The 27,216-nt window shown below is 48.1% G+C and overlaps 3 protein-coding genes across 3 annotated transcripts; 2 read left to right on the top strand and 1 right to left on the bottom strand.

Moving 5' to 3' along the window:
• Positions 1-13,977: 13,977 nt before the first annotated feature.
• EV420DRAFT_1770805 (uncharacterized protein) lies at positions 13,978-16,296 on the bottom strand. Its single transcript, XM_060481084.1, has 9 exons — positions 15,779-16,296; positions 15,627-15,726; positions 15,430-15,583; positions 15,213-15,376; positions 14,990-15,122; positions 14,813-14,941; positions 14,617-14,762; positions 14,349-14,567; positions 13,978-14,298 (listed from the first exon to the last, which is right to left on the bottom strand). Exons 1-8 carry the CDS (start codon positions 15,876-15,878, stop codon positions 14,354-14,356), a joined length of 1,140 nt encoding a protein of 379 aa, XP_060321849.1. The 5' UTR covers positions 15,879-16,296; the 3' UTR covers positions 13,978-14,298; positions 14,349-14,353.
• Positions 16,297-16,354: 58 nt separating this feature from the next.
• On the top strand, positions 16,355-17,124 carry EV420DRAFT_1594805 (uncharacterized protein). The gene is made up of 2 exons (XM_060474961.1): positions 16,355-16,711; positions 16,760-17,124. The coding sequence occupies exon 1, from the start codon at positions 16,409-16,411 to the stop codon at positions 16,622-16,624; it is 216 nt and encodes a 71-aa protein (XP_060321848.1). The 5' UTR covers positions 16,355-16,408; the 3' UTR covers positions 16,625-16,711; positions 16,760-17,124.
• Positions 16,355-17,431, top strand: EV420DRAFT_1770804 (uncharacterized protein; the record flags this gene model as incomplete). Its single annotated transcript, XM_060481083.1, has 2 exons — positions 16,355-16,711; positions 16,760-17,431. Exons 1-2 carry the CDS (start codon positions 16,709-16,711, stop codon positions 17,429-17,431), a joined length of 675 nt encoding a protein of 224 aa, XP_060321847.1. The 5' UTR covers positions 16,355-16,708.
• Between the last annotated feature and the right edge of the window lie 9,785 nt (positions 17,432-27,216).

Below are 27,216 nucleotides of genomic sequence, written 5' to 3'. Positions count from 1 at the left end.
ACGTTTATGCCGTAAAAACGGAGGGTTGGAAGGAATCATGTTGCCGAAAGAAGATGAGAAAGCAGAAAGGCCGGCTAATCAGAGCAAAAACTTGAAAGAAAAGCATATTGGTATCCCACAGACAAAGAGATTGATCGCGAACGGCTGGAACGAAGACCTAGGGCGCATATAGTCAGTTTACGCCTCCGCACTAGATCCAGCGCGTACCTTTGGAGCGAGAAATCAGACTGAAATGATAGCTTGTCTGAGTACAGTTAGCTTTTCGCGTCTCTAGTAAACATGCACACCTTGATCTTCAAGCATTGTGCAACCCAAAGACCCTGGGTGCCGGCATCCTACTCTTTCCCGCTGCAGGGCGTCTGCGAGGCTGTGTTTGAGCTTGCGATGGTGGAATGTTTTCCGAGTCGGCAATAGCGCGTCTTCGCTTGGATTTTGCTGTGGCGTTGAGTTTAGCCGTTGAAGTGGGGGTTATCGGTACTTTTGTGGGTATCGCTTTATGGGGCATCGTCGTGGTGGATATCGTTTTTGTGGGTACCGGTTTGATGGTGGGTATTGATGTGACTGATAGGCCAGCCTGAGGAATATGGCACACTGAACAGCCTCGACGGAGTTGGGAAGAGAAGAGTCCGTGACGAGAAGGGGTACCTTTCTGGACGTTTTCAATATCGTGCGGGCCGTCGTTCGCAGTGTCGTCGACCCCTGTGATACACGATCTGGCATTCTCCTCCCGTCCTCTCTCCCATTCTAGTTCCTTGTAATACTCTCTCGAGATCCATTTGATGCGTCGTCCCGGCTGTGTGCTGTCAAGTGCCTCCGCCATTTGAACAAGTAATTTCGTATTGGGTAGTGCTGAACGTGACTCTTGCAATCTCCATGTAGTAAGTGAGCGTATTGCCTTGGGAAGAATCTCCGGTGGGATAGAAAGCAGTAGCGAGCTAATTGCGACGGCTCGTTGAGACCTGGGTAACACAAGGTCGGAGAAGGATGTATACGAGTCTGGTAGTGCCAAGTCAAGGTCGACTCGTAGTATTATATCGGACGAGTCGGCGGTCAAGGATATTGAGGTGTCCGTCGCGGTGAGCATTGGAGGAAGGAAGGAAGGAAAGGTGCACAGCCACACCTCCGGGCCGTCAATAGAGGCTCATGACGCCATTTTGACCTCCTGTTCTAAGTTCTTCCCCGAGCGTGCGTCCGTCAATGTACCCCAGCCGTTTTCGCTGCCTAGATATTACATCCCTGAGTCCTCTCCAACGGAGAATCAGCTTGATCAACATTTCAGACTATACCCGGCAGAAAATGACTGTACGAGAGCTGTATACACAGGACTTGGAAAGACATCCTCGTTCAAACTGGCACCACAAGAAGCTACTAACGGAGCAGTGATCTATAATCTCTGCGAAAGTCTACACAAAGCCCTTCTTTTTTCATTCCAGCTAGTCTTTCACGGCAAGGACGAGTCAATGTAAACTCCCCCTCGTCAGCTTGATGCCGGGGGGGAATATTGACAGCGACTGAACGCAATGACCCTTTCCTCCACCGTTTTTCAATGCTATCCAAGAAATTCGACTCAAGAAGTCCCATGATTAACGTCTGAGAGGAAGCATTGGGCCGGACCTTTAACGATAACGTCCGCAGGTTTGGAACTAAAGCTGGCTCTTCTTCTCCTAGTCGGGCGATCAAGGACTGGACTGTCTGCACAGAATCACCCCGCCACTCGGAGAAAATGAGGCCCAAGGTGGTGATTTCAGGACTGGCCTGCAAGATGTAGATGAGGCGCTCGTCGACAGTGCAACCGGAGATTTTGAGAGATGTCAGGGAGCATGCGGAATGGACAACAAGGTCATACAATGACGAAATGGTGTCATGAATATCTGCTTGGGAACCAGAACCAGGACTTTTCAAGTCCACGTCTTTCAATTGGGGTAAAGTGATACTGCGAAGAAAGGATCCGTTGCTCGCGGTGAGTTGTGTGATCGATTGATTGACGATGCGAGGATCAGCGATTCGGAAGGAACCCGTAAGAAGGACAGTAAAGTTGCGGAGATCGGGAAAGTCTCGAACGATATTGAGAAAATGCTGGTAAAGCTCCTCGTCTCACCATCTCCGATTGTCCGTGAATGAATTCAACTTTGGGCACATCCGTGGAATGAAGATGACCATCGGGCTCCCGATGTTAGGAAAATATGATACCGTTATGGTTTCGAGAACAGGTGCGCCGTCCAGAATGTCGGATTCAACAGAAATAGGTGCCGATGGATTGATATCGGAGGTTTCATTGTATGAAAAAGCGACGAGAGCTTGTAACCGTCCGCGAATAGGGCATAGCAGGTGGAAGAGACGAAGCGGGATGTCAAAATAAACATCCTTCCAACGGTGACAGTGTTCGACCAAAACCTGCAGGATCTCTTCAGTGACACCATCATCCCTGTTCTCATGTGCCGTCCAATGTAGCTTTGTCTCACTCGACAGCACACCTACTAACCGGCAGTCGTTTCCACCGACCCCGTCAACTAAAAACTTCAATGGCCTATTACCAGAGCGGGAAAGCGCCAAGGAAAGCAGAGCCACGGGATCTTTCACAAAATCCCACCGGTTTCGCTCGAGCCCGAAATCCGCCCAAATCTCCGGGCACTTCTCTATCGCGATGGACCTCCATAGGTGACATACATGGCTGATAACGTGCGGACTCCAGCTGAGATTGAGGACGTCATCAGAATCACACACAGCATGGCTGACTCGGAAAATCTCCATCAACATTTCCGTCGGAAGGCGGGCGACGGCGGGAGGCATCGCCTTTTTGCAGTCGGTGTCAACCTGTAGGAGGTGGTGATGGATAGTTTGCAGTTGGAAATAGGTGTTGAGGAGACATTCAATGTCAGATGTCACCGACTGAAGAGCATCAGACACGTTTTTGGATAGGCCAGCTAAAACGTCGGCGTCAGCAGCCTTGGGTAGCTCGTTGGTGTTTAGAAGAGAAGCAAAGGATTGCGGAAATTGATAGGAGAGCTTGGAAGTGTGCTTCTGAACAAGTTCGTCCAGAAGTTTGTTGGTGCTGGACATCATTGAATCTCAAGGACAGGAGTTTGGAAGGAAGGAAGACAATGTCATCACCAAACGGCGCCTACAATGTCTCACTCACTTTTCGGATCCCGCCGATCTGCCAAGAGGCTTCAAAATGAACCTTAAAGAAAGATTCCGCGTCTTCCCGGAAAGCAAAACGACAGACGGTGGTCCTAGACATGAGGGGAACTTACATATGCGAGAAAGTACAAAGGAAAAATCAACATTCATAGTTTGGTCGGCGGCTTAGAAGCGTGGAGCAGTTCAGCTGACTCGATAAAGGCTAGCTTGAACACAACGTAGAATTTTGTCCTACTTTGGCAGTGCAAGCGCAAACTGTGTTCCCGCCCCCGGGAATCTTGAATGCTGCCATTAACTACAACAGCAGCGATGCTCCCCGGCTGATGAACTCGACATCCATTCCTTCATTCTCCAGCTTGATCAACGTTTCCCGACAGGCTTGAGATAGTGGAAACTCTGGCTGGGAAGAAGTTGTCCAGGGAATCGTAACTGTAACTGACCGTAGGGTCCCCTTCCTCCACCGATCTTCGACGAAATACGCAAAAAGGTAACCAAAAAGCCCAAAGTTTGTACCAAGGAAGTCGGCCTCTTCCAATACCAGCGCGAGACTCTGCAGCTTTGGGATCAAAACATGTTCGAAGCTTCCGAGCCGGCCAAACAAGGTCTGTATGGTTTGTACAGAATCACCATGCCACGTCAAGAATTCTAGTCCCAGACTTGTGAGGTCTGGGCTGGCTTCCAAGATATGGATGAGGTTCTGGTCGATAGCGCAGTTGCTAATGATAATTCTGAGGGAAGATAAAGCGTATGCAGAGTGTACGATGAGGTTATATAACGAGGATACCGCGTAGTAGATATCAGGCTGGGATCGTGATGTTGAACCATACAACACCATGTTCTTTAACCCCGGTAACGTGAGACTGCGAAGGAATGCCCCATCAGCGGCGGTGAGCGATGCGATGGAGGGATGAACGATACGAGGCATAGCGACGGTGAGGGAACCCCCATGCCTGACACAAAGGCTCTGCAGACTAGGCGAAGTGCGAACTATATTGAGAAAGCGCTAGTGAAGTGTCTCGTCTCCGGCCCTCTGCCGTTTGTCCGAATATGAAGTTAAATTCGGGACTCCCTGAGGGACGAGCACCGGTACATGGCTTTGGTAGCAAGACACGGACACGGTCTCCAACAGAGGCGCGCCATCCAAGATATGTGATTCAGTGAGAACGGACAACGGTAAGGCGAGAACATCAGTGACATAAACGAGGCTGAAGGCGACGAGAGACTGCAACTTTCCCCGAATAGGCGATAGAAGGTGGAAAAGACGAGCCGGAATGGAGACGTAGACATTGCTCCATCGATGACAATAGCGAACCAAATTCTGTAGAAGTTGCTCTGTGACTCCGTCATCCCTGCGATAATGATACGGTCTAGGTGTGTCCTCGTCCTCTTCATCCCAAAGCACGTCCTTCTCTGACTCGCAATCTGATACATCATTGCCACCTGATGCATCAAAAGTAAACTCCAGAGACCGTTCGGTCCCACGAGAAAGCACCAGTGAGAGGAGTGAGACGGGGCCTTTCAGATCATCCCATCTATCCCGTTCAAGCCGGAATTCGGTCCAGATCTCCGGGCACTTCTCCGTTGCAACGACTCTCCATTTGTGGCATACGCGACTAATGACGAAGGGTTCCCATCCCATATCAAAAGCGTCGCCATTCTCCGAAGCTTCCTTGAAAATCTGTATTAACATTTCTGCGGGAAGGCACTCGATGGGAGGCATGGCTGTCTTTATGTCGTCATCGACACGCAGAAGGTGATCTTTGATTTTCTTCAGTTGAGCATGGGTATCGATGAGAGACTCCATGTCAGACGTTATGAGGCGGAGCGCGTCAGATACGTTTTTGGATAGGTCTCCCAAAACTTTGGCATCGGATCCCGTGGGAAGGTCATTTGTTTTCAAAAAGGAAGAAAACGATTGTGGGAACTCGTAGTCGAGGTTGGGTGTATACTTCTGGACGAGACGATCCAAAATTTCAGGGAGGTTGTGCATGAGGATAGCAATTTGTGCTAATAGAAGATGCAACTATCAGTGAACGCGCTAGATAGTATTGAAGCATACAACGCACCTCCAGATCCAGCCAGAAAGGTGAAAAACAATCCTCCGGAGAGTGCGTTGGAAGTAAAGATGTTTTTCGTCCGAAGAAACGAGCAGTGATAAGCTATAACTCGGATGATGTTGGTGGCCAACCAAAAAGAGAGAAATGCACAGCCACACCCATCAAATCAACTCAACCAGTCGCGTCGTTTTTGACCTCCTTCGTCATTGCGTCATCGCGTCACCTACGACCATTAACTATGACGCGCGTATACCGAATTGACACGCCCTCCCGGAGTATAAAGGGAACCCACTTGCCAGAGACCGGTTCCGACACTTCTTTCTTCCCTTCCCCCATCATCTCTGCTTCTCTCCCCTCGCCCGTTCTTGTATCGCTTGTTGGGGTAGCTGGATTGACATCCGAAAACGTGATATGAACTTTCCGTGCCATTCTTCGACTCTCCCGGAGCGCATGCAACTCGACAAGACCCTTGAACGTACACAGTACGTGTATTCCATTTGTCTACCACCATTATATGCACAGCTATCCAGCACTAATACGCCTTTGTAAAATAGACAGGCGCCAACCGGAATTTGCTTTTTCATGCGAAGAGGCCCCTAACTCAGCGCTAAGCGGTCCAAGGACCTTGAAAGCTTCGAGCCGAATGCAATTCTCTACCGGAATAGCACGCTTTGGCTATTGAACGTTGAAGTGGAATGGAATTTTCTAATAGGTGTGTAGAACTAGATGCTATGAACTTGCCGGCAATCTAAATTTCCAGTAAAATACAAGGTAAGCCCAGCGAGTGTTGTTTAATACCATTACCGTTCATCCGGCATCATCCCCGTCTCCTCCCAAGCCGCTTGTGCCTCATCCCACGCCTTCCTGATGATCCTCTCACACTTCTCCGACCTCGGCTTGAACGAGATGTTATACAACTTTGGAATGCTCACGAATCCATCCGAGAATGTGCGTTCGTCGTCCGCCATATCTGGGATAATCGGTTTGCCAGTCTTCTCATCAATGGGGGCCTGGAAGTCGATACCCCACAGGAGGCGAGAGAGCACAATGAAGAGAGAGGCTTCGGCGATGTAGCTGCCCTGGCAGAAACGGCGACCCCAGCCAAAGACGTAGCTGTGAACGAGGTTAGCAGAGAGGATACAATCAGACGACAAGAACCTACTGATCACGGTCCTGGTCCGGTCCGCTTGCCCAGCGAGTGGGCTTTCCGGGGACGTAAAACCGCTCCGGTTGAAATGCAGTAGGATTGCTAGGACACAAAAGGGTTAGTCTATGCATCCATTCCCAAAAGCACACCGACTGAAACTTACGGATAACGTGCAGGGTCCATATGAATAGCCCATACATTTCCGATAACGGTCGCTCCCTTGGGGATAAAGTATCCATTGTAGACTTCATCCTCATCCGCGCTGTGCGGAATCCCTGCATACATCGTCATTAACCAACCTCAAACACTCGTGACAATTCTGCCTTACCCATAATCGTCGGCGGCCTCCTCCTCAGCGTCTCCTTGATACACGCCACAAAGTACGGCAAATTGGGTTCGTCGTCAAATGTCGGCATACGGTCTGGGCCCACGACACTATCGATTTCGGCTCTGACTTTCTCGAGGACAGCCGGGTGGCTGAGCATGAATAAGATGAATGACTGCATCGTGCTGGCTGTCGTATCAGACCCGGCTTCCAGGACAGTTGCGGCAGTGTAAGCAAGGAGCTTGTCACGGAGCCAACCATCTTCGGTGAGCCCACATCCCGGAGCTTCGGCATGGCCGTTTTCAGCGCGCTGTTTGAGGTAAGTGCCGACGTAGCAGGGAACGGAGACGCCCTTGTCGATGTCGGCTTGTATGTCATCGAGGAGACCGCCCCACAACTCCATTTCCCTGGTAAAAACGTCAACTTCTGCAAGTAACAGGAAAGCAATTTGCGAACCATTCATGCATCTCCCGGCCCTTGATTCTCCATGGAGCAAGGACATCAGGGAGCTTGCGGAGGATGGGAAAGGCATCTGCACTAATACCCGGGGTTACGAAGCTACGCGGAAGTTGACATGATGAACACGTACAGGTAATTTCCTGGCTGTCCGACCGTGGTAAAGTTGGCCAGGACCGCGTATATTTTGTGTCTACGTACGGGGGGTAAGCTTCGTAGGGCATTGCAACCGAACGTCCTACTTACAGCCGATGGTTGTTCAAAATCTTGTGAGCTCGTTTGCCATATGTTACCGTCATCACGATGCTGGTTGTCTATGTTTGCAGCATCAGTCAAGGAGAGCAATGGAAGGAGCTGGGAACAACTTACGTATCTGCGTATCAAAGAGAACCAGTGCTCTTCAGGGACAACGCCGTCGGGTCCTTCCTTGAGTTTTTGCTCGACACTATAGTTGCCGTGTGAGAGGATATCATTCAGGAGGACGCATGATTCGAGATGCTGAGATGGCCGCAGCTTTTTGGACGCCTGGGGCCCGATAGATGAATGCAAACTTTTTCTCGCGACCTTGAAACAAATTACGAGGTGGCATACCGAGACGACGAGCAGCACATACCTTCCATTCCCTATCATAAGGCAAAAACACCAGTCGCTGCCCCGCGCTCATGATATCGTGTGCTACATGTGGAGGAGAGCGGCTGGAAAAAGATTTACTGCGATTCACAAACAGCTCATCAGCAGCCTCGGCGGTGTTCAAGACGATGACATCCTGGGGTCCGAGACGAAGGTGATAGATGGGACCGTACTTCAAAGCCCATTCCCTAAACTAAAACATGATGAGCTATCACATCATCAAAACTGTTCGATTCCCCAGCTCACCTTGGGGTATGGTCTCAACACGGGTACCTGGAACAAATTCCCAAAGAATGGGATTTTGGATGGACCAGGAGGGAGCGTCCGCGAACCGGTCTTTCGTGACTGGACGAACGCCACGTAGAGCGCTGACAGAATGAGAATGACGGTTGCTTCAGTGGACGACAAGAACGCCATGACTTGGAAGGGTGCTGAAGGGAGTAATTGCATACTATATAGTTTTGTAGCCCACTGACACAAGTGATGGTAAGTCGGAATTAGGCGTGGCCATTCTGTAACAAGGTTTCCAGAGTACAGATGACTGGCAATGTTGTGGATCGGTTCCAAGAGAAGTCAAAATTGGCACTCCGACGTCGGTTTCAGGTGGATCCCTTAAAGTACCGCCGGCAAGTACTTACAATATTACTACCGAGGTTTTCCCATCGTCTGACAAATCTCTGCAGGAGAATGGCTGGTTTTCCACAACTTCAGTTCTGTCTTCTGTCATTCTCTTTTTTATCTCAGCAATGCCGGAAGCGACTTATGTCAATGACGAAGGATCCACTTTATCACCTCATCTTGATCTGAAGACTATTAAGTCCGAAGAGGGAGGGTCGGTCCCCCCACAACAAAATCCGCTCGACTATGAGCCGACAGACGGCGGTTTCAAGGCCTGGTCGACTGTATTAGGGGCGTCGTTAGTGGGATTATGCACTTTTGGGTAAGTTGTCCTCTGATGGGTAATACCAACCAACTGTAATTCTGACTTCCTTAAAGATTCGTAAACGGCTACGGCGCCTTCTCGGACTACTACAATGAAACATACCTGTCGGACTACTCGGCTACCCTTATATCCATAATAGGCGCCTTGCAGGTGTTTCTTCTATACATCTGTTCGTGGTCCTGGTGCCCTTAATATGAAGTCTTGGCTTATGCATCTACAGTCGCCGGGTTTTCCGGAGCTGTATTCGACGCTGTGGGTCCGCATCTTCTTATTCCCGGAAGCGGGATTATCGTCGTGTTTTCTATCTTTATGCTCTCCATCACCAAGCCTCAGCATATATGGCAGCAATATCTGTGTCAAGGGGTCTTATTCAATGTCGGCGCAACCTTTGGGTGCGTATGCCATAAATCTCCCGATAATCTCTTGGCGGAGCTGACGTATTGAATATGTTTGATCTGACCTCGTTATTTTTAGATTTTTCCCTTGCTTAGCTATCACTGCTCATTGGTTCAGGCGTAAGAATGCATACACAACTGGATGCGTTACTGCAGGGCCCAGCGTGGGCGGGATTATTTTCCCAATCCTTATGCACCGCCTTCTTCCCAAATTTGGCTTCGGTAAGATTCCATACTGCGCTCATTAGAACTCTCAACGGCTTACTCTGCTTGAAAGGCTGGACGATTCGTATCATTGGATTTATCTGCCTCTTCTGCTACATCGTTGCGGTGATCACGATCCACCCTCGGCGCCCCACGAAGCCTTTCCCTCCGATGTCCAGACTCCTGGACTTTGGAGCGTTCAAACACCCAACATACAGCCTCCTCGCAGTTGGTGCGTGGATCTCCATCTTCTCCATTTTCAATCCGTTCTTTTACGTGGGACTCTACGGTTCCGTCGTGTTCGGCGAATCTGGTCTAACATCATATTACCTCGCCATTCTCTGTGCGACTTCCATCGTCGGACGCGTCGGTCCGGGATTGATTGCTGACCGATTGGGAAGGTAAGGGTTTGTTCGGGGCCCGTTTATTGGGGAAGTGCTTGGCTATGAACTTCTCGATCGTCGTTTCGATTGAAGTCGATCATAATCAAGGCCGTAACGATGCCATGCCAATCGATCGTAAACCCTCGCACCTGAATCCCGGGCCCCGGCCTCTTGAATAGCTTAGTGACTTTCTAATGCCTCTCGTTAGGTATAACGTTATCTGTGCCGCAACACTCATTTCCTCGATTCTTATACTCGCTGTCTGGTACACCTCTTCCACCGAAGGCAGCTTGGTGGCCTTCGCTGCTCTGTATGGATTCACATCCGGCCCTTTCTTCGCTCTCCTCCCCGTACGTTCCCCCAAAAGCACATGGTCTTTCGCTGATAATGTCGGGCAGGCCTGTGTGGCGCAGATATCTCCCATCGAACGCGTAGGCGCGCGGATAGGGATGATGTTCGCGTTTATGTCCTTTGGCGCTCTTGCCGGGACACCTATTGGCGGGCTGTTCATTCGAGCCAAGACGATTGAGAATTTTCATAAATTGACATTGTTCTCGGTTAGTGTCCATATTTTATGAATTCTTCGCTGGTTGACGTACCAATAGGGCATCGTGGGACTGGGAGGATCCGTGGTGCTGTTCTTGGCTCGGTTCAACCTTCAGCGGAAGGTGTTTGTCATCGTATAATGTTTGAAAGATCGAAGACCGGCATATGTTAACATTGTTCTGAGTCGTCCTTCTGGGAGATCCGTCAAAGGTAATGGTGCGAGTCGCAGAAGCTAATTAACGGAGTAGCAGCGGATGGAATGTGTAAAAAGTCACAATACAACCTCTTGTCCACCGCTACAGACCAAGCTAAGTCACAACTATATAACTCTCCGATATTCGCACAGGAAACTGCGTCACCCGAGCTCGCTAACTCCATCTCATAAGTTCTAGACAACTGTCTTCACATAAAGCCTAGTTTCCGGTATCAGACGTTCTGCATATTGGAGGAGATGGGACTAATACCTTGAGGTTCCGTCAAGGTGCGTGGTTTTGTTATAGCGGAGGAATGTATACTAAGGTCAAGCTATTAATTGAAGTTCTATGGTTCCAACTTCCACGCCAGGAATATCAGACCGCGGCGCGTGGAATTCATGTGACGAACGCGACTCAATTTTATGAGACTTCAATGTTTCATGGCTAACTAAGATAGGCCGCAAGCAGAACCAAGTAGATCACATTATTAACAGGAGTAAATTCGAGTTTACTCCCTCATTTTGATTCGCCAAAAAAGGACTCCTTTACAACCTTCTAAAAGCAATTCTGCGAACCTTAACGGTGCCTTTTTTGGCGATTGTGGCCACGTTGGGGGGTAACAATCCCATTCAAATGCTTATTTGTTGACGAATACCCAGCTCGGGTTATCATATGATCAACTTGATTCCGCTTGAGGCCTAGAGGCCAATCTTAGCAAAGGTAATAGAAATCTTGCTGAGCAATGTTCGTCGCGGTCGGGCGCCAGCACATGCACATCTCAAGTTTTCTACCGCGGTAGTCAGAGTCAAGCGGGCTGCGGAGATGAAGGCAATCCGAGAGATTCGGAAAGACTTTTCTTATCGCCAATGCCTTCGTTCCATTTTTCACCAAAGCCACTCCAGCTTCATCCCTACTCTCACTTGTCCTATTCCCAACAATGTCTGACGTGAAGAAGGGCAAGACGCCCAAGGAATTTCCAGGTCCGCCGCCGTCGTCTTTGTTTTCTAGGCCGTACCCTCATCGTCACAATCCGTAGTCGATTTCCTTATGGGCGGTGTCTCAGCTGTAAGCACCTATTCCTGCCTTTCGTTTCTCTACGGAGCTCTCAAGGTTTTTTCTAGGCTGTCGCGAAGACCAGCGCTGCCCCAATTGAGCGGATTAAGCTAATGATCCAGAACCAAGATGAAATGGTAAATTTTGCATCTTGCACTCGCTTTTATTAGCCGATAACTCTTTGTCCTCTTTCAGATCAAGCAAGGTCGTCTTTCCTCTCCTTACAAGGGTGTTACCGATGCCTTCAGGCGTACCTATGCCGACGAGGGGCTCGTGGCACTGTGGAGAGGAAACACCGTCAACATCATCCGGTACTTCCCTACCCAGGCTCTGAATTTCGCCTTCAGTTTGTCAGACCTTTACTTTCGGTTGTCATGACTCTCATATCATTCCACAGAGGATTACTTCAAGTCTTTGTTCGGTTTCAAGAGGAACGAAGGCTACTGGAAGTGGTTCGCTGGCAACGTCGCTTCCGGTAGTGCCGCTGGTGCCTCTTCCCTCCTCTTCCTCTACTCTTTGGACTACGCTCGCACTCGTCTTGCCAACGACACCAAGTCTATTAAAGGTGGAGGAGAACGTCAGTTCAATAGCCTCGCTGACGTGTACAAAAGACTTATGCTTCGGATGGCATTATCGGTCTCTATCGTGGTTTCTTCCCTTCCGTCCTTGGTATCGTCATCTATTGTGGTCTCTACTTTGGTGGCTACGACTCACTCAGTAAGTGGATGAATCACTTTTTGTTCATTGTCTTTATGATGTCTCGCAGAGCCCGTTGTTCTCGTTGGTCCTCTTGAGGGTTCCTTCCTGGCTTCATTCGGTCTTGGTTGGGGTGTCACTGTTGGTGCTAGTCTCCTTTCTTACCCTATTGATACTATCCGGTACGTTCCTATTGTTTTCCCCCATATGACCCGAGATGTTCACATGCCTGCAGTCGTCGCATGATGATGACCTCCGGATCCGGTGTTAACTACAAGTCCACATTTGACGCTGGTTCTCAAGTATGCGGTCTTCATGAATGCACTTCCAGCATCTCACTGTCTGTTATAGATCGTCGCCAAGGAGGGCGTCAAGTCGTTGTTCAAGGGTGCCGGTGCCAACATTCTCCGCAGTGTTGCCGGCGCTGGTGTGCTGGCTCTATATGACAAGCTTCAAGAAATCATGTTCGGCAAGGTCTACTCTGGAGGTCAGTGTGACTGATTGTTCCATGATATCCTTGTCTCTAACACATTGTATCCAGGATCTGGTTAAATGACATAATGGAGTAGTACACTGTCCATACTCGCATCTTTACCATTTTCTTTGCTGTGATTCTTACATCATTCAATTCAATTAGCATCCTGTTAGATATCCATATCTCGGCAGCTATTCTTTAAAAGGCCTAGGACAGAGCGATATTCCATATTTAAATCGATATCTTCTAGCAGCTGACTTTCTGAATACGTGCTTTGATCTGACCTCGTCATATTTAGATGTTTCCCTTGCCTAGCTATCATTGCTCATTGGTTTAGGCGTAATAATACACACACAACTGGATGCGTTACCGCAGGACCCAGTATCGGCGGGATCATTTTCCCTATCCTTATGCATCGACTTCGGGCCCTAAAACTTGGTTTTGTTAGGATTTCATATTGCACTCACTAGAATTCTCGATGACTTATTATGGAAAATGCTAGACGATTCGTATCATTCAATTTATCTGTCTCTTCTGCCACATCGTCGTTGTGATCACGATTCATCCTCCTCGCCCCAATGTCCAGACTCCTGGACTTTGGTGCGTTCAAGTATCCAACATACAACCTCATGGCAACTGGCGCGTGGATATCCGTCTTCTCCATAGTATTCAACCCGTTGTTTTACGTGTGACTCGACGGTTCTGTTCAGTGTTGCGTTTGGCGAATCCGGTCTGACATCGTATTACCCCGCCATTATCTTTGCGATTTTTATCGGTGGACGCGTTGGTCCTGGATTGATTGCTGACTGACTGGCAGGGTAAGGCTTTTTTTTGAAGTATGAGCTCGACCGTTGTCTCGATTAGATATCTGCTCGATCATAAACGAGCATCGACGTCATGCCAATCGATCGTAAATCCTCCGATCTGATTTCCCCAACGATCGATGGGACGTTACATATGTAACAAGAATGCCAATTGTTGAGAAAAGAATTGGGTCACATTCATGATCAGCTGCTCCTGCTTTGCATCGAAGTCCTACTGGCCAGCTACTTAAGTATACTGGGTGGGTCGCGATTATCGATAGCAGTTGCTATTGACCCACCACAAAAAGTGGGCTAACCTCAGGTGATTATACGTACTAGGCTGATAGCTTATAACGGAATAAAATCAATGTAATAGCTTAGAATGCTTCTAAGAATTGATCAAGACTACGAGCCCTCTTGATGTAAGGTCTATTTACACGTAAGAGCTTAAGTTGACCTCATAACCCGCAGCAAACCATTATAATCAGTCGTGAACTCTCCCAAATATTAGTCAAATTGTAAATCATTTGCACGTTCACAAGTATATAGGTACACTTTGTATTCTATCACACTAAACATCCGTTATTTCAGACTATTCAGACAGTACAGTCATTCAAATAGTGTATAAGCAATCGCTCTATCTATTATGGTACACAGGAGCAGAGCATCAAGAATAAACTACGATAAAAACAAGGCATTCGTTCAAAAAAGGTCCGAAGTAGAATCGCCAGGCTGAGCACGAGAGTTCGAAATAGGAAGAAGTATCAGAAGCAGCGGAAGCATCAAGAAGTAACGTCGAAAAGTTGAAGGGCTATTGGAAATTTGTGTAGGCGTTAAAGCAGCACCGTAGCTTGGTAACTGGATCAGCGAAAATAAATAGTCTAGCGGCAAAACACGTACCAAGGTTAGGTAGCAACGAGTTCTGTTTCCAAGTCAGTAGGCTTATCCCCAGCAGCCTGAGCATTCTCCACCTTAGCGAGAGCAGCGGCAGCCTCTGCTCGGGCTTTAGCGCGGGCGTCACGGGCATCAGATACGGCTTGAACCGAGCTTTCAGGCGGATGAACATTTGTCCTGTCATCGACATCCTCTGGGCAACCCTCAGGATCACCAAAAACCTGTCTGCTGCAGATCAGAGGTAAATAGCGAGGTTGTGAAAGGAAACACTTACTCATTCCACCACTTGAGCGTATCCACGGTCCACTCGTCTTCCGGATGCTTCTCGAACAGATCAACGATGGCATCGTAGAACACGTCCATGCGAACAGCACCATCAGAAATCGACCAGGTGTCTTTTGATGACAACGCATATCGTGCCTAGTGAAAAGAGGTAACATATTCATATCATTATAGCAATGGCTACTGACCTGGCAAGCTGCATATGCGAGATGATGACCGGTTACTTTGTGCATTCCGTTGATTTTGGCGATTCCTTGTTGTTTAGGTCCGCCTTGCTTGTTTGGGTCACCATTACCCACAAATATGTGAAGAAAAACCTGAAAATGTCATTGCATAATACAAGAGGAGATGGCGGAACAGCGCACCCGCAGGAGCAGGCATCCCTTCATGAGACCGGACTCTGGGTTGTTTTTGACATGTTCCTCTTGGCAGTAGAGGAAGGATGGCCAGTCCGACGCGGTAACCTTGACGCCGCCTTCAGCCATATCCATCAGAACTCTAGAAGTGAATGAAGCACCGTAGCATTACTTGACAGATCCAAACAGAGCTTATTCTTCATCTAAGTAACTGAGGAATCGCTGAGGGCACAAGAGGCGACCGGTGTCAACATGGTTGAAGCCTTGTTCGCCTTTGGATCCTGGGACCGGTTTTGTGATGGTGTCGTATTGCCGATCTTCAAGCATAAGGTCGAGAATTTTTGTCCACACTTTGTTTGTGTCCGATGCGCGACCCTCTCCAGCATCAAGCTGTATCTAGAAAGGTATGGCTATATGAGTATCATGACGGGAAGCAGGATATCACATACCTCTCGGATTACAACCTGAACACCTTCCTGTCGTGTTTCAAAACGGCTGAATGCCTCTTCAAAGGTCATTTCGCGCTCCCAGAGTTCACAAAGAATACTGAAAGCCTTCTCATTCGCAGTCTTGTACGGGAGTTCATGCGGTTTAATGCCAGCCCTGACATTCGTTAGCAGGGGAAATAAGAGATGGAATGACTTACTTGATAGCTTTTGCAGCATGTTCGATACCAGCCATAATAATATCTTCTGCATCGACCCACAGGTGGATGGCACGAGGATAGAATCGGTACGGCCTCACGTCTAGGACAAGCAGTATCAGCATATATGCGGATGAAAAACAGTGCGGGCATACTTCTTGTCATCCTCGTCATCCGTGCTACTATCCTCATTGTCCGTTTTGTCCTTCTTCTCCTGTTGAGGTTGTCGCTTTTTCTTCTTGGCAGGCTGCTCATTATGCCTCCGAGTCCGATGCTTCCTCTTTTGTGGAGGAACCGGAGTTTCTTCTAACACCAGCTCTTCACCGTCACCTTCCTCTTCCTCACTCATCTCGAGTTCAGCGTCTGAAGTCTCCGGTGGGGTTATGATACGCCTGCGATGATACACAGGCTGAATATCATCCATTTCGTCATCGTCTTTGAGAACACTGAGGAGATCTTCTTGCTCCCGTCGTTTGGTTTGGGCTGGAGCCGGTTTGCTGACCATTTTAGCGGCATTGGGCTTTGACATAGTCTTCGGATTGTTCTTTGAAGCGGTGGGTGCTGACCTTTTGGCTGGCGCTGCAGCCTTTGATACAGGAGGCCTTGATGTGGACATATGTGCCTTGAGAGAATACAACGAGAAGCGGGAGAGGGCATGATGACGGTAGACGGCAAGACTCGGAGTCGTGACTTTGTGTTAACAGACGCGTCGCGTCCATGTCTCTTGGTCACGATCGTCACTCTTTCCGTCTCGACCATCCCTCTGCACAGGGAATGTTCAATCAATGCGATTTTCCCATATCCTTACCGTTGCTGCCCTCACAATCTTGTTTCTCGTAAAGATGCCATACAACTGTCACTCATGTGGCAAGATTCTCAACAATAATCGATGTGCTATCAACGGCCACAAGGCACAATGCCCCAAGAGAGCTTCTAGAGCTCGAATGCTTGCTGATGGCGCCATGGGACTCAAGAAATCGAGTAGAGGAGGTGGAAAATGATTTGAGGGACTGGGAAATCTGAGACCGCCTGTTCTACGGGATGCTCCTACACCTGGCTCATCGAAGAGCAATTCTCATTTCTCAATGGTACGTGTCCTATTTCCTTTTAAAAGCAGCGCCCTAAAAGAAAGATAGGTAGCAGAAGATTATAGACCTCCAACTCCTACCACCAATCTATCCGATACTATGATGGACCTCAACGATTTTCAAACTGGCGCAGAATCGGACATTATTATTGACAATCCTAAACCAGAACCAGTCGTCGAAGGTCGAGGTCATCGGAGAAAGCTCATACGGAAGCATCTGCATGATTATCTCCCTTCCTCCAACCTAGAAACCACACGAATGAGCCAATATGCTGAGATCAAATCTCCACCATCTCGCCACTGGCAACCTCCAAAGGTAGAAGAGGAACAGCCTTCCGAATCCGATTCAGAACTCGAGCTGGACAACAAACCAGCATTTACTACGACAGATCCCAACATATTTGGACTTTTCCGTCAGTATAAGACGTTGCCATCCTGGGGTCCCGAGAAAACGAAGACCCTGATTGACGTTTGCGATGCACCAACATTTGCCACTGCTACGACCGGATCCACACCTGCACTGAGCATTTACGGTCCACATACTGCGAGCGCTATGCCAACTTCCATCCCATCCATGGCACCATCCTCTTCCGACTCCGATTCTCAATGGTTCGCACTGTTTCTGAACGCAACAGTTTGTCGTCTCATGATATGGTTTTATTCGAGTACGACGAAGACATTATCCGATCTTAATCGTCTCGTCCATGATGGTTTCCGCTGAGTTTGAATTAAGTTCTTGATTCCCTTATAGGGAACCCCGTCGTCATACTAGTCAACGTCACTCTCAGGCGCGATAGGGCGTGTACGATGGTCCGACTCTCTGAATCAAACAGGTTGATATCATTCTCAGTCAGTATGCAAAATTTATGGATCCTTCGCTGGTTGATATATCAACAAGGCCTCGTTGGACTTGAGGATCCGTTGCTGTTCTTGGCGTGGTTCAGCGTTCCGAAGATGTTTATCATCGTGTAATGCTTGAAATGTGTGAAGGAGGAAGCGAAGGAATCTGATCGTAGAGTCTACCCGAAAGATAGAAATCATTTGTTTATACGAGACAATTTGTGTCTACCTTTCACAGAGATAGTACTACTGAGCCTCAGTCCCATCGACGACATAGCCAAGTATCCAATCACAGACCTACTTATTAAGTGCGGTTACACGCAACGGGATTTGTGGTCCTTCCTCTGCCTTTCCAGGAACGATGGGGGTTAAACCCGCACCAACAGGACCGTGCTGCAATTTAGAAGCACCATTCGGCATACTGAACTCGAAGTTATCCAAGAGCTCTGTGACCACAGATTGCAGTTCCATGACACTATTAAACAATCAGATCTCAGAAAATATGGTAGGCTGATCTGTCCTCACGCAAATCGCCATCTGTATATATGCCGGTGAGTAGTTATAGGTCAGGCGTGAACTTTTACTTGTGGCACTGAAGGTACTCACCCAATGCATCCACGAATACCGGCACCTGTGGTAGTACAATCATCAATAAAGGTCGTGGACAGAAAATACGATTCTTACTGAAGGTCATCCTGCCATGTGATCGCAGTAATATCAGTATGAGAAACACATAAAACGGATAAACCGTACAGATTCGCATAAACCCCAAGAGAAGTTTGCTTGATGTCCCGACCGTCAACGAACCGGCCAGGATTCCATTCCTCCGCATCGTTACCCCAGACAGATGGAAGCCTAAAACCGACCCCGAATAAAATTAATGACTCTCCAGCTACAAAGAAACGTTTCACATACCGATTGTAAGTGTATACAGAAGCCATGATGACCTGTCCCTTGGAAATAGGAATCTGCGAGCATAATTTCCCATCCGAAGTCGTGATAGGCTCCGCGAGGGGCAGAACGTCGTCCTGGACTGATTCACGAGACAGGGCATACACTAGAGGATGGAGACGGAGAGCCTCCTATTTTAGTACATGAATTAGCACTTGGAAGCTGGCGCTGTATCATAAAAGGGAAACTCACTTTAATACACGCATCTAGCCAGACCATTGAATCGTAGTCATTCGATGTAACCGCGCCTGAGGTGTTCGATTTGATTTGAGTAATTTCCGCACGTATTTTCACTTGATCCTCAGGGTGAAGACTTAGCTCGTAGAGAAGCCAAGCCATGGTGTTTGCGGTCGTGTCATGACCAGCTATAATAAAAGTCCCGTCGAATTCACATTCAGTCAGTCAATAGAAGTAGGTGCATTGCGCGGAGCCAAACCAACTTACGCAAGCTGAGAGTCGATTTCTATATCATTCATCTTCTTCTTCGTATCGTCGTTTAGATAAGAAATTGCTGAGATAAGATGAGACAGAGTTGCAATGATGAAATCACGCTGCATACCAAGAACATTGACAACATCCTTCTCAGCAGGATTGACATCATTGACCGCTTCTTTCAGTTGTTTCTCGAATATAGGCCGGGATACCTTCATTGCAACATCTCTAAACCAGTTCACCCGCTTGGTCTCTCTACTGGGTAGCCATTCGAGCACTGAAAGCAACCATTCGGGGAGTAAACGCCAGAGTGCGGAGTACAGAAGTTCCAATGATGTAGGCCACATTCCAGCTTCGGTACTATTGAAACAAAAAGAGTATACAAGATGTGCCACAAATAGAGAGGTTGATGCATACAAGATATTATTGAGTGCCATCATGAGCTCGGTTTCTCCATTGTTGAGCGAATCGAAATGATATCGGAAAGAGGCTAGAGGGTGTGCTATAAACGAACTGAATGTCAATGAATGTAAGAGAAAACCGTACTGATGCCTATGATATCCAGCGCAGCCTTGCTCGTCCACTCAAGCACATTGACCACCCCGCCATCCGTGGCGCGCTCATTTAACTTCTCAGTAAGCTAGGGTGTTCGAATGAGACATTAGAATTTTAAAGTCGATGCGTCTGCCGTACCTTCATGGCTGACGCTTGGAAGACTGTCAGGAAGAGCCGGAGCTGGGAAGCCGCAAAAGCTGGGCCAAGAATCTTCCGCTGGCGTTGATGAATATCACCTGAAACTCCAATTACACAGGGAGGCTTGACGATGACATAGAACTCGTTTACATACCTGTCACAGCAGCTAAGCCTTCTCCCGTGAGCGCCTTAATGGTGCGATGGACGTCTCTTGTCTTTGGGAATCGATATCCAGAAGAATGGAAAATGTACTGCAGTGCCTTAGGGTCACCGACAGACAAAATATCTTGCTGCATTGAATGTTAGGGTCGTTAACAAAGGATAGGCAAGTTGAACACCTACCACGAAGCATCCTTTAGTGCGGTATACGGCGCCGTACTGTTGACGCCATTTCGTCTCCAAGTCACCTACATGTTCACGATTGTGAAGGAGGTATTCATGACCTGGTCAACAAGCATTAGCAAAAAGTTAAACGACGCGAAGTGAAACAAACCTAAGAGAAATGAGGGGCTTGACGGTCTACGAATACTATGTACCGCAGATCTACGCCTCTTGAAGCGCCAGAACATGAAGGTAAGAAGAAATGCGACTGTAGGGACGACGATATAGTATGAGATGGACTGCATGACGACGGTGTACGACTTTAAAAAATGCTCTGAAGAGGATGCCATTAAATACTTGTATAAGTAGACCATTGAGCATTCTGTAAAGAAGTTCTTGAGGTCGTTGAAAACGTCGATTAGATGTGATGATTACAGCAGGATGGCCCGTTGAACAATTGTACCTATGTCAGGATTTTCCCAATCCAGTCGTTTGTTCGAGCAGACCTGTATGAGAGAAGTACTTGGCCCTGCTTTATTGGTCGATGAGTAATCACAAGTGACCTATCGGCCCAACACAAGAGAACTCAATCCCACCTTACCATGTGTAGAAGAAGCTGCAAACCTCGCTTCATTAACGGGAATACAGAGTCCTTGGCGCACTATGCTGCTAGTCGGAAGGTTCCTGCTGAGCAGGGCGTATGAAGCCATCCCAAACACTCAACAAAAAGAAGAAAAAAAAGAATCTGCAAATCAAATTTCATTCCATTAGGTCGGCCCGGCACGATCATGAGGGACGGGACGTGCCGAAACAATGCCGAAAATGCGTTTTCCTCTGGTATTATATACCGTGTCGTTCGGAAATTATGGTGCATCACCCAGCCTCCGAGTCAGTCATCAAGTCTTACGATTCGCTTGTCAGAGCCCAGGAGAAGTGTTGAGGTAGGGAGTTCTTGGCTGGCTTTTAGAAACATCGAAACATCGAAAGGTCTCAACTTTTAAGTTGGTCTCAAGTGAGTCCCTTCCTGCGGTACGTGACCTCAGAAGCCTCCCATATGAGTCCTTCAGTGTCGGAAACCACAAGCCGTATCTGCATGTCATTCGTGACCCTCTGCCGTAGACTGTCGTGTCGCTCCGGCACGGAAATTCCATGTTGTATATAAACATCCTTGGGGCTCAGCTGGACAACACCATCCTCTGTCGTTTCCAACATGCGTCCCACTACTATGCAGTATGGTGTGCAAAGTTCTTTTCGTCTTTACACTCGTGCTCATGAGATTATCTCCAGTTCGTCTTGGAAACTCTGGCTTGAAGGTATCCAAGATCATCCTAGGATGCATGTCCTACGGCAATCCCGCCTGGCAAGGATGGGTGCTACCGGAGGAAGAAGGTATCAAGCATATCAAGGCTGCGTTCGTACTCCCTCGTCGGTTCTATTCAATATATTGACCTGGTTCGTAGCTACGATGCTGGAATCAATACTTTCGACACTGCCAACGCAAGCATCCCAGTAATTCTGAATGCCTCTTGACTAATTCATTTTCCCTCATAGATTTATTCTAACGGGCAGTCCGAAGTCACACTCGGAAAGGCGATCAAGCAGCACAACTTGCCACGCGAAGAAATCGTCGTGATGACCAAAGTACGTAGATGCTCAATCACATTGAAGCGACGCCGACTGAGTTTTTCCAGGTCTTCTGTACAGTCGGGCAAGAGCCTGAAGAACTATATATGACCCCCGCTGATAGCGAAAAGAATGGATACGTGAACCAGCATGGTCTCAGCAGAAAGGTTCGTTCGCGCCAAGCATTTCTCTGGAGACAAATGCGCTGAGGTTGCGTGAAGCACATCTTCGACAGTGTCAAGCACAGCTTGAAACGTTTACAATTCGAATATATTGATGTCCTACAATGTGGGTGCCAGTCCGTTGCTATTCTCATTCGACTTTTCTCTAACGCCGTGTTTGAAGGCCATCGATTCGATCCCGATACGCCTGTTTCTGAAACGGTGAATTGATCTTTGTACAATATTTTTACGCCGCCGGTGCTTATAATACGCTTATACAACTAGATGCAAGCCCTTCACGACGTCGTCAAGGCCGGATATGTCAGATATATTGGCATGTCTTCTTGTTACGCGTGGCAGTGTGAGTTACCAGTAGGCTTATTTCACTACTGCTGCTGCATACTCATTATTATGCTTGCGCATCAGTCCATGTCATGCAGAGTATGTGATATTTCTTTTCTAGTACTATCAAACTGACACTTGGCTGTAGATTATGCGATTCAACATAATTTGACCCCCTTCGTATCAATGCAGAATCATCACAACCTTCTCTATCGGGAAGAACAGCGTGAGATGTTCCCTACTCTCAAGGTACAGTCCGGCTGTCATACTTCTCCTCAGAGTTTTTGTTCAAGACATTTGCACAATATAGCATTTCGGAGTCGGCTCCATTCCATGGTCTCCTCTTGCTCGAGGTATGCTCACACGGCCCATCCAGCAAGAGACCAAGCGTACGGAGACAGATCTTTAAGTGATTTAGCGTGAAAACTGTCCTACGTCCAGCTCAGATCTTCCCAAGTTGGGCAACAATCTACAAGGCCGGTGATGCTACCGAAATAATTATCAAACGGTGCATCTTTTCCCCCTTTTACCGCGATTCGACCAACTAAAGTTATCGTAGTGTCGAAGAGATAGCAAAAAGGCGCGGTATTTCGATGGCCCAAGTCGCCGTTGCGTATTCCATGGGTAAAGAGGGTTCGGTATCTTTTGTTTTTATACTCTCTGCAATTGTTAACGTACCGTTGTAGGTATCTCTGCCCCGATTGTTGGGACGACATCATTGGCCAACCTTGAAGATCTCATTGGTATGTCTTCTAATTTTTTGTGCATTGCTCCTGGTGATAGAATGGTGTTCTAGGCGCCATCGGGGTTGCACTGACTGAAGAAGAAGTTAAGTATCTCGAGGAGCCATACAAGCCCCTCCCGATCATGCATTGAAAGAGCATGCTTGGGACAGGCGTGTGAGGGACTGAAATGGCTTCGTCATCCTCCGTGGCGGTTACCAGCCATTATTTCTTCTTTAATCGAGTGCGAATAGATACGAGACAGTCTTCGAGTGAATAAGATACATGTAATGCCAATCAAGCGAGTATTTTCGTTTGAATGCATACCCCTCGAACTACTGGGGCGTCAAGGATAAAGACACAAACCTCCGTTTCACAGGGTGCATTATTTCCGTACCATTCAGTTCCTATATATGTCACCAAGCAAGCGTACAACATAGATCTCAAACGCTCGTCGACACCCAACTGCAACCGTAACAGCAGCATACATTGACAAATGTTCCAATATCCAAATAATATCTCCGCAACAAACCCTCCCAGTATCTCACGTCGCCAAAGCACCCTCCCCAAACGTATCCGCCACCCAATCCACGATGACCCCCGCCAATTCCTGTACAGGCCGTTTCTCCAAAGCGAGCTCAAACAAAACACTATCGTGCACTCCATCCTTCTGTACCACAAACTTCACATCTGGGTGCTGTTCCTTCAGATACTCCTCATGGAACTGCACATGCGAATCTGTGATACACTCTGCTCCACCTGACGTGACAAGGATGTGCTCCACCACCTTCTCGATACCGGAGAACCACGTCTTTGGCGCTTTGGCTGGTTCCATGAACGGAAGATCCGCCTCGGGGACGTCCTTGAGGGGTATTTTGCCCCACGTTTGGTATGTACTTGCCGCTAGGACGTCGGTTTTGTTGTTACTAGCTGGGCCCATTCCGATGTCGCCGCTGGGGGAGACCCAAGGAGATGAGAGGAACGCGCCTCGGAAGTGAGAGGGAGCTTCGGAGGGAAAGTTTATGCGCTCAACGGAAGCGAGAGGGTGGAGTATGTGAGAGAAGATCTGGAGTACGAGGTTCCCTCCTGCAGAGTCCCCAGCGAGCAGAATGTTTTCAGGCTTAACGCCTGATTTGAAGAGGTGCTCGAGCCCAGATTTGGCTTCGCGGAGCTGGCTTGGGAATTTCCCGGGTGGAATGAGATCTGTTTGGGTGTTTGTCAGAGATGTTGATATGTCGAGTTGGGTTGGAAAGACGTACTGTACGACATGAGAACGATCCCGATGTTTACGTTCTTGGCTTCCAATTCGACTTGTGCGTGCCTCCAGAAGGTTAGGAACGAATCCCAGAACGGTAAAACGAACCCGCCACCTATATTGATTTGGCAACAAACTCCGGATTGTCGATAAAGGATGCGTACCGTGGCAATAGAATATCACCTTGTCCGTACGTTTAGGACCGATCCAACACAGTCTCGCGCCTTCTTCGGGAAGGTCCTCGATATCAACCGGCAGCTTGCTCTTCTTTGCCCATGACTTGTAGATGTCGACGCCGAGGCCTGCGATGAACTGCAGCTCGGGGACAGAAAAGTTATCGGTACCAAATCTTGTTTGGGCATGGGAGATGGCAAGCTTGAGTGTCTTCTTTCGTAGGGTCGGAGAGAATGGATAGGTTATTGCTGTCCATAGCGAATAAAGAGCTGAGAATTTACTAAGTAAGCAAGCAGGGTCACAAAATCGCGATTACGACAGGCATACGTAGCACAATCGTCCCCAAAGAGTACACCTTGAGCTTTTGTCGGAAGGAGATTTGTCCATATTGGCTGGGGGAGGACATAACTGTTGGCTGGGAAGAGGGAAGACCAACGTTCGACTCGGATGGGACGTTACATATGTAATAAGGATTCAATTGTTGAGAAAACGAGCAAGCATCTGGTCACATTCATGATCAGCTGCTCCTGCTTCGGTTGTAATCCCCACTAGGTGTCCATGCTGACATGATGTACCCGGAAACAATGCTGTTTCTCAGAGAGAATGATGCCAGGAAATACTTGAGATCTCGTGAATGCCATGGTCAGGGTCTCCGTTTCCATACTTTCGATGTTATTGCCCCTTGTACAGCGAGTTTGAACAGCCATGTATGCAGAGATAAGGCACAAATGGTAGAGTCAATGCGGCATCATGGCGGTTGTTGACCAAGAAAGGGCTGAGAAAGGGCGTTGATCGGCCCTTCATCTGATTACGTTTTTTGAACCCGTGCCTCCCGTGTCCTAGCAGATTTAATAAAAATTACCTTTGCAATGCCATATGAGTCTGCTATTATCATCAACACGCAGTTATCATTCTTCTACGAATCTTAGGAGTGATTCTAATTTCTAGCAAGTTCTCATAGGTCTCACATAGGACAGCATAAACTAGAAAATTCCAAGAGACTTTAGAGTGGGAATCTTTGCTCGAACAGCATCCATCGTGCACTGGCCAGTGAAAGCGATCTCACGTGCAGTTGAAGATACCGCCATGACTGTCGCTTGTCGGGACGCGAGTGCCACATTCGGAAGGGTGGCCCAATTTGGAATTCGAACGGCTGTCGGGGCCGTGTGTGCTTGGCGTGTTTCTTGTCCTCTTACCGTCACCATGGACTCCTCCGCCGTCAACGCCAACATCAGTGTCGACGACTTCGACAGTATCCTGCTCTATTCTCCTGACCAGTCCGTATGGACAACGCCGGATCCGTCAAGTTCTGACTTCAATGCGGCTTCGAGCCAATGGTGGATGGGAACATACCATGCGACTGAGACAATAAATGCTTCAATAAGTTTCAATTTTACTGGTATTTTCACTTTTTTCAAAGTTTCCGAGCGTTTTCTGGATGACTTACAGGGCCGGCAATATACATCTATGGCAATTCGGGCCCAAATTACGGATCGTACGAGGTCACCATCGACTCGAACACGACGACTTTGAGCGCGTATTCGTCAAGTAACGCGTCACTACCACATCTTCTATATGGAAGCAACGCTCTGGAGTATGCCAATCACACGTTGACTCTTAAGAATGTCGGAGCCAAGGGTAGTGACGGCGGCGGAAACGGGTTTCTATTTGACTTCCTCCAAATGACGGTACAGCTTGCACCCGAAGGGTGAGTGTGCATATATGCGCTATTCTTTGTCGTATTAACATTGGCACAATAGGGCGACAGTCACAAACAGGACCCTCCAAGAGACGGACTCGTCAATTACGTATACTGGTGTATGGGGGAACAACACCTCCCCCGCTTTTAGCGGAGGAGGCTCAACGTACACGAATGAGAACCTGGCCTCGTTCTCATTGAACTTCCAGGGTAAGTCCTCATCCGAATTTCTCTTTCACCTTGACTCAGAGTACCGGTTGCACTAGGCTCGGCCATTTACGTATTTGGCGACAAGAAGAATGATCATCGAGAGTACAACGTCTATCTCGACAACGGGACTGCCCAGACATTTAATGGCACATCTGGCTGTGGAGGAGCGTTTGGACAAACGTGCGAGCAGCAACAACCTTGTTTAAAATTCTTTGCCTCCAATCTTGGTGGATCCGTACATTCGCTAAAGATCGAGAATTTGGCTGGGGTTAATCAGTCGTATTTTGGTACGATCTTGCTTTATCCTTTACTTGAGTATCACAAGCTGACGGAGGGATAGATTTCGACAGTATTGTCTTGTCTGTTCCATCGGAGTATGCTCCCCGAGAGTTATCTAATTCTTCTCCGTCAAGCAACGCATCTGCAACGTCCTCCTCGACTTCCTCGACTTCTACTAGCCCGTCCAATGGTGTAAACCCGCTTATGGCATGGAATCCAATGCTGCTCCTCTTCATGGCCTTTATTTACTTGTTGAAGCCACGTCTTCACTAAAACTCTGAACATTCAGACTTTAACTTATCTCACTCCGAACTCTGTATATCATCAAATTTTGCATATGAACAGTTCTAATAGCTACTTTTCTGTTCCTTTTGCACTTTTCTGCCATGTGTTTACTTTCCGCCCTCACGTAGAACACGATGAGGCGCGAATACCCAAAAATCGGCATCACCTCTTGCTCGAGTATTTGTCTGTCTCCATGTTCTGCAGCTGAGCATGGCTGATAGAATCAGCAGAATGGGCCATCATCCTCGAACCACTCATTCGCAACCACATTGACCTTGCGAACACGATGCGGATGAGGAGCCCCAATCATACAATACCTGTGACAGGAACCTCCTACTATTTGATGACATGGCCTGCAGATATAAAGCCCTACTTAGAAGATATCTGCCATCTCCAAAGCACTCAAATTTCCCCAATAGTCTGCGTTCGGCCTCAGTGCATTGAATCTTGGACGGTCACTTTGATACTGAACGTAATCCATGAGCAATGGCGAACGCCTGTCAACAGTGGTGTCTTGTA

This window comes from Desarmillaria tabescens (genome assembly GCF_030435595.1).
Source record: "Desarmillaria tabescens strain CCBAS 213 chromosome Unknown EV420scaffold_166, whole genome shotgun sequence".
NCBI lineage: Eukaryota > Fungi > Basidiomycota > Agaricomycetes > Agaricales > Physalacriaceae > Desarmillaria > Desarmillaria tabescens.
The sequence above is the reverse complement of the archived record's forward strand: the minus strand, read 5'-3'. Positions and strand labels throughout refer to the sequence as shown.

Coding starts and splice junctions, on each gene's coding strand:
- EV420DRAFT_1594805 (XM_060474961.1), top strand. CDS start 16,409: ATGCGATTTTCCCATATCCTTACCGTTGCTGCCCTCACAATCTTGTTT.
- EV420DRAFT_1770805 (XM_060481084.1), bottom strand. CDS start 15,878: ATGAGCAGCCTGCCAAGAAGAAAAAGCGACAACCTCAACAGGAGAAGA. Junction 15,123..15,212: donor GTTGACACCGGTCGCCTCTT/GTGCCCTCAGCG, acceptor ATTCACTTCTAG/AGTTCTGATGGATATGGCTG. Junction 14,942..14,989: donor AGGGATGCCTGCTCCTGCGG/GTGCGCTGTTCC, acceptor TGACATTTTCAG/GTTTTTCTTCACATATTTGT.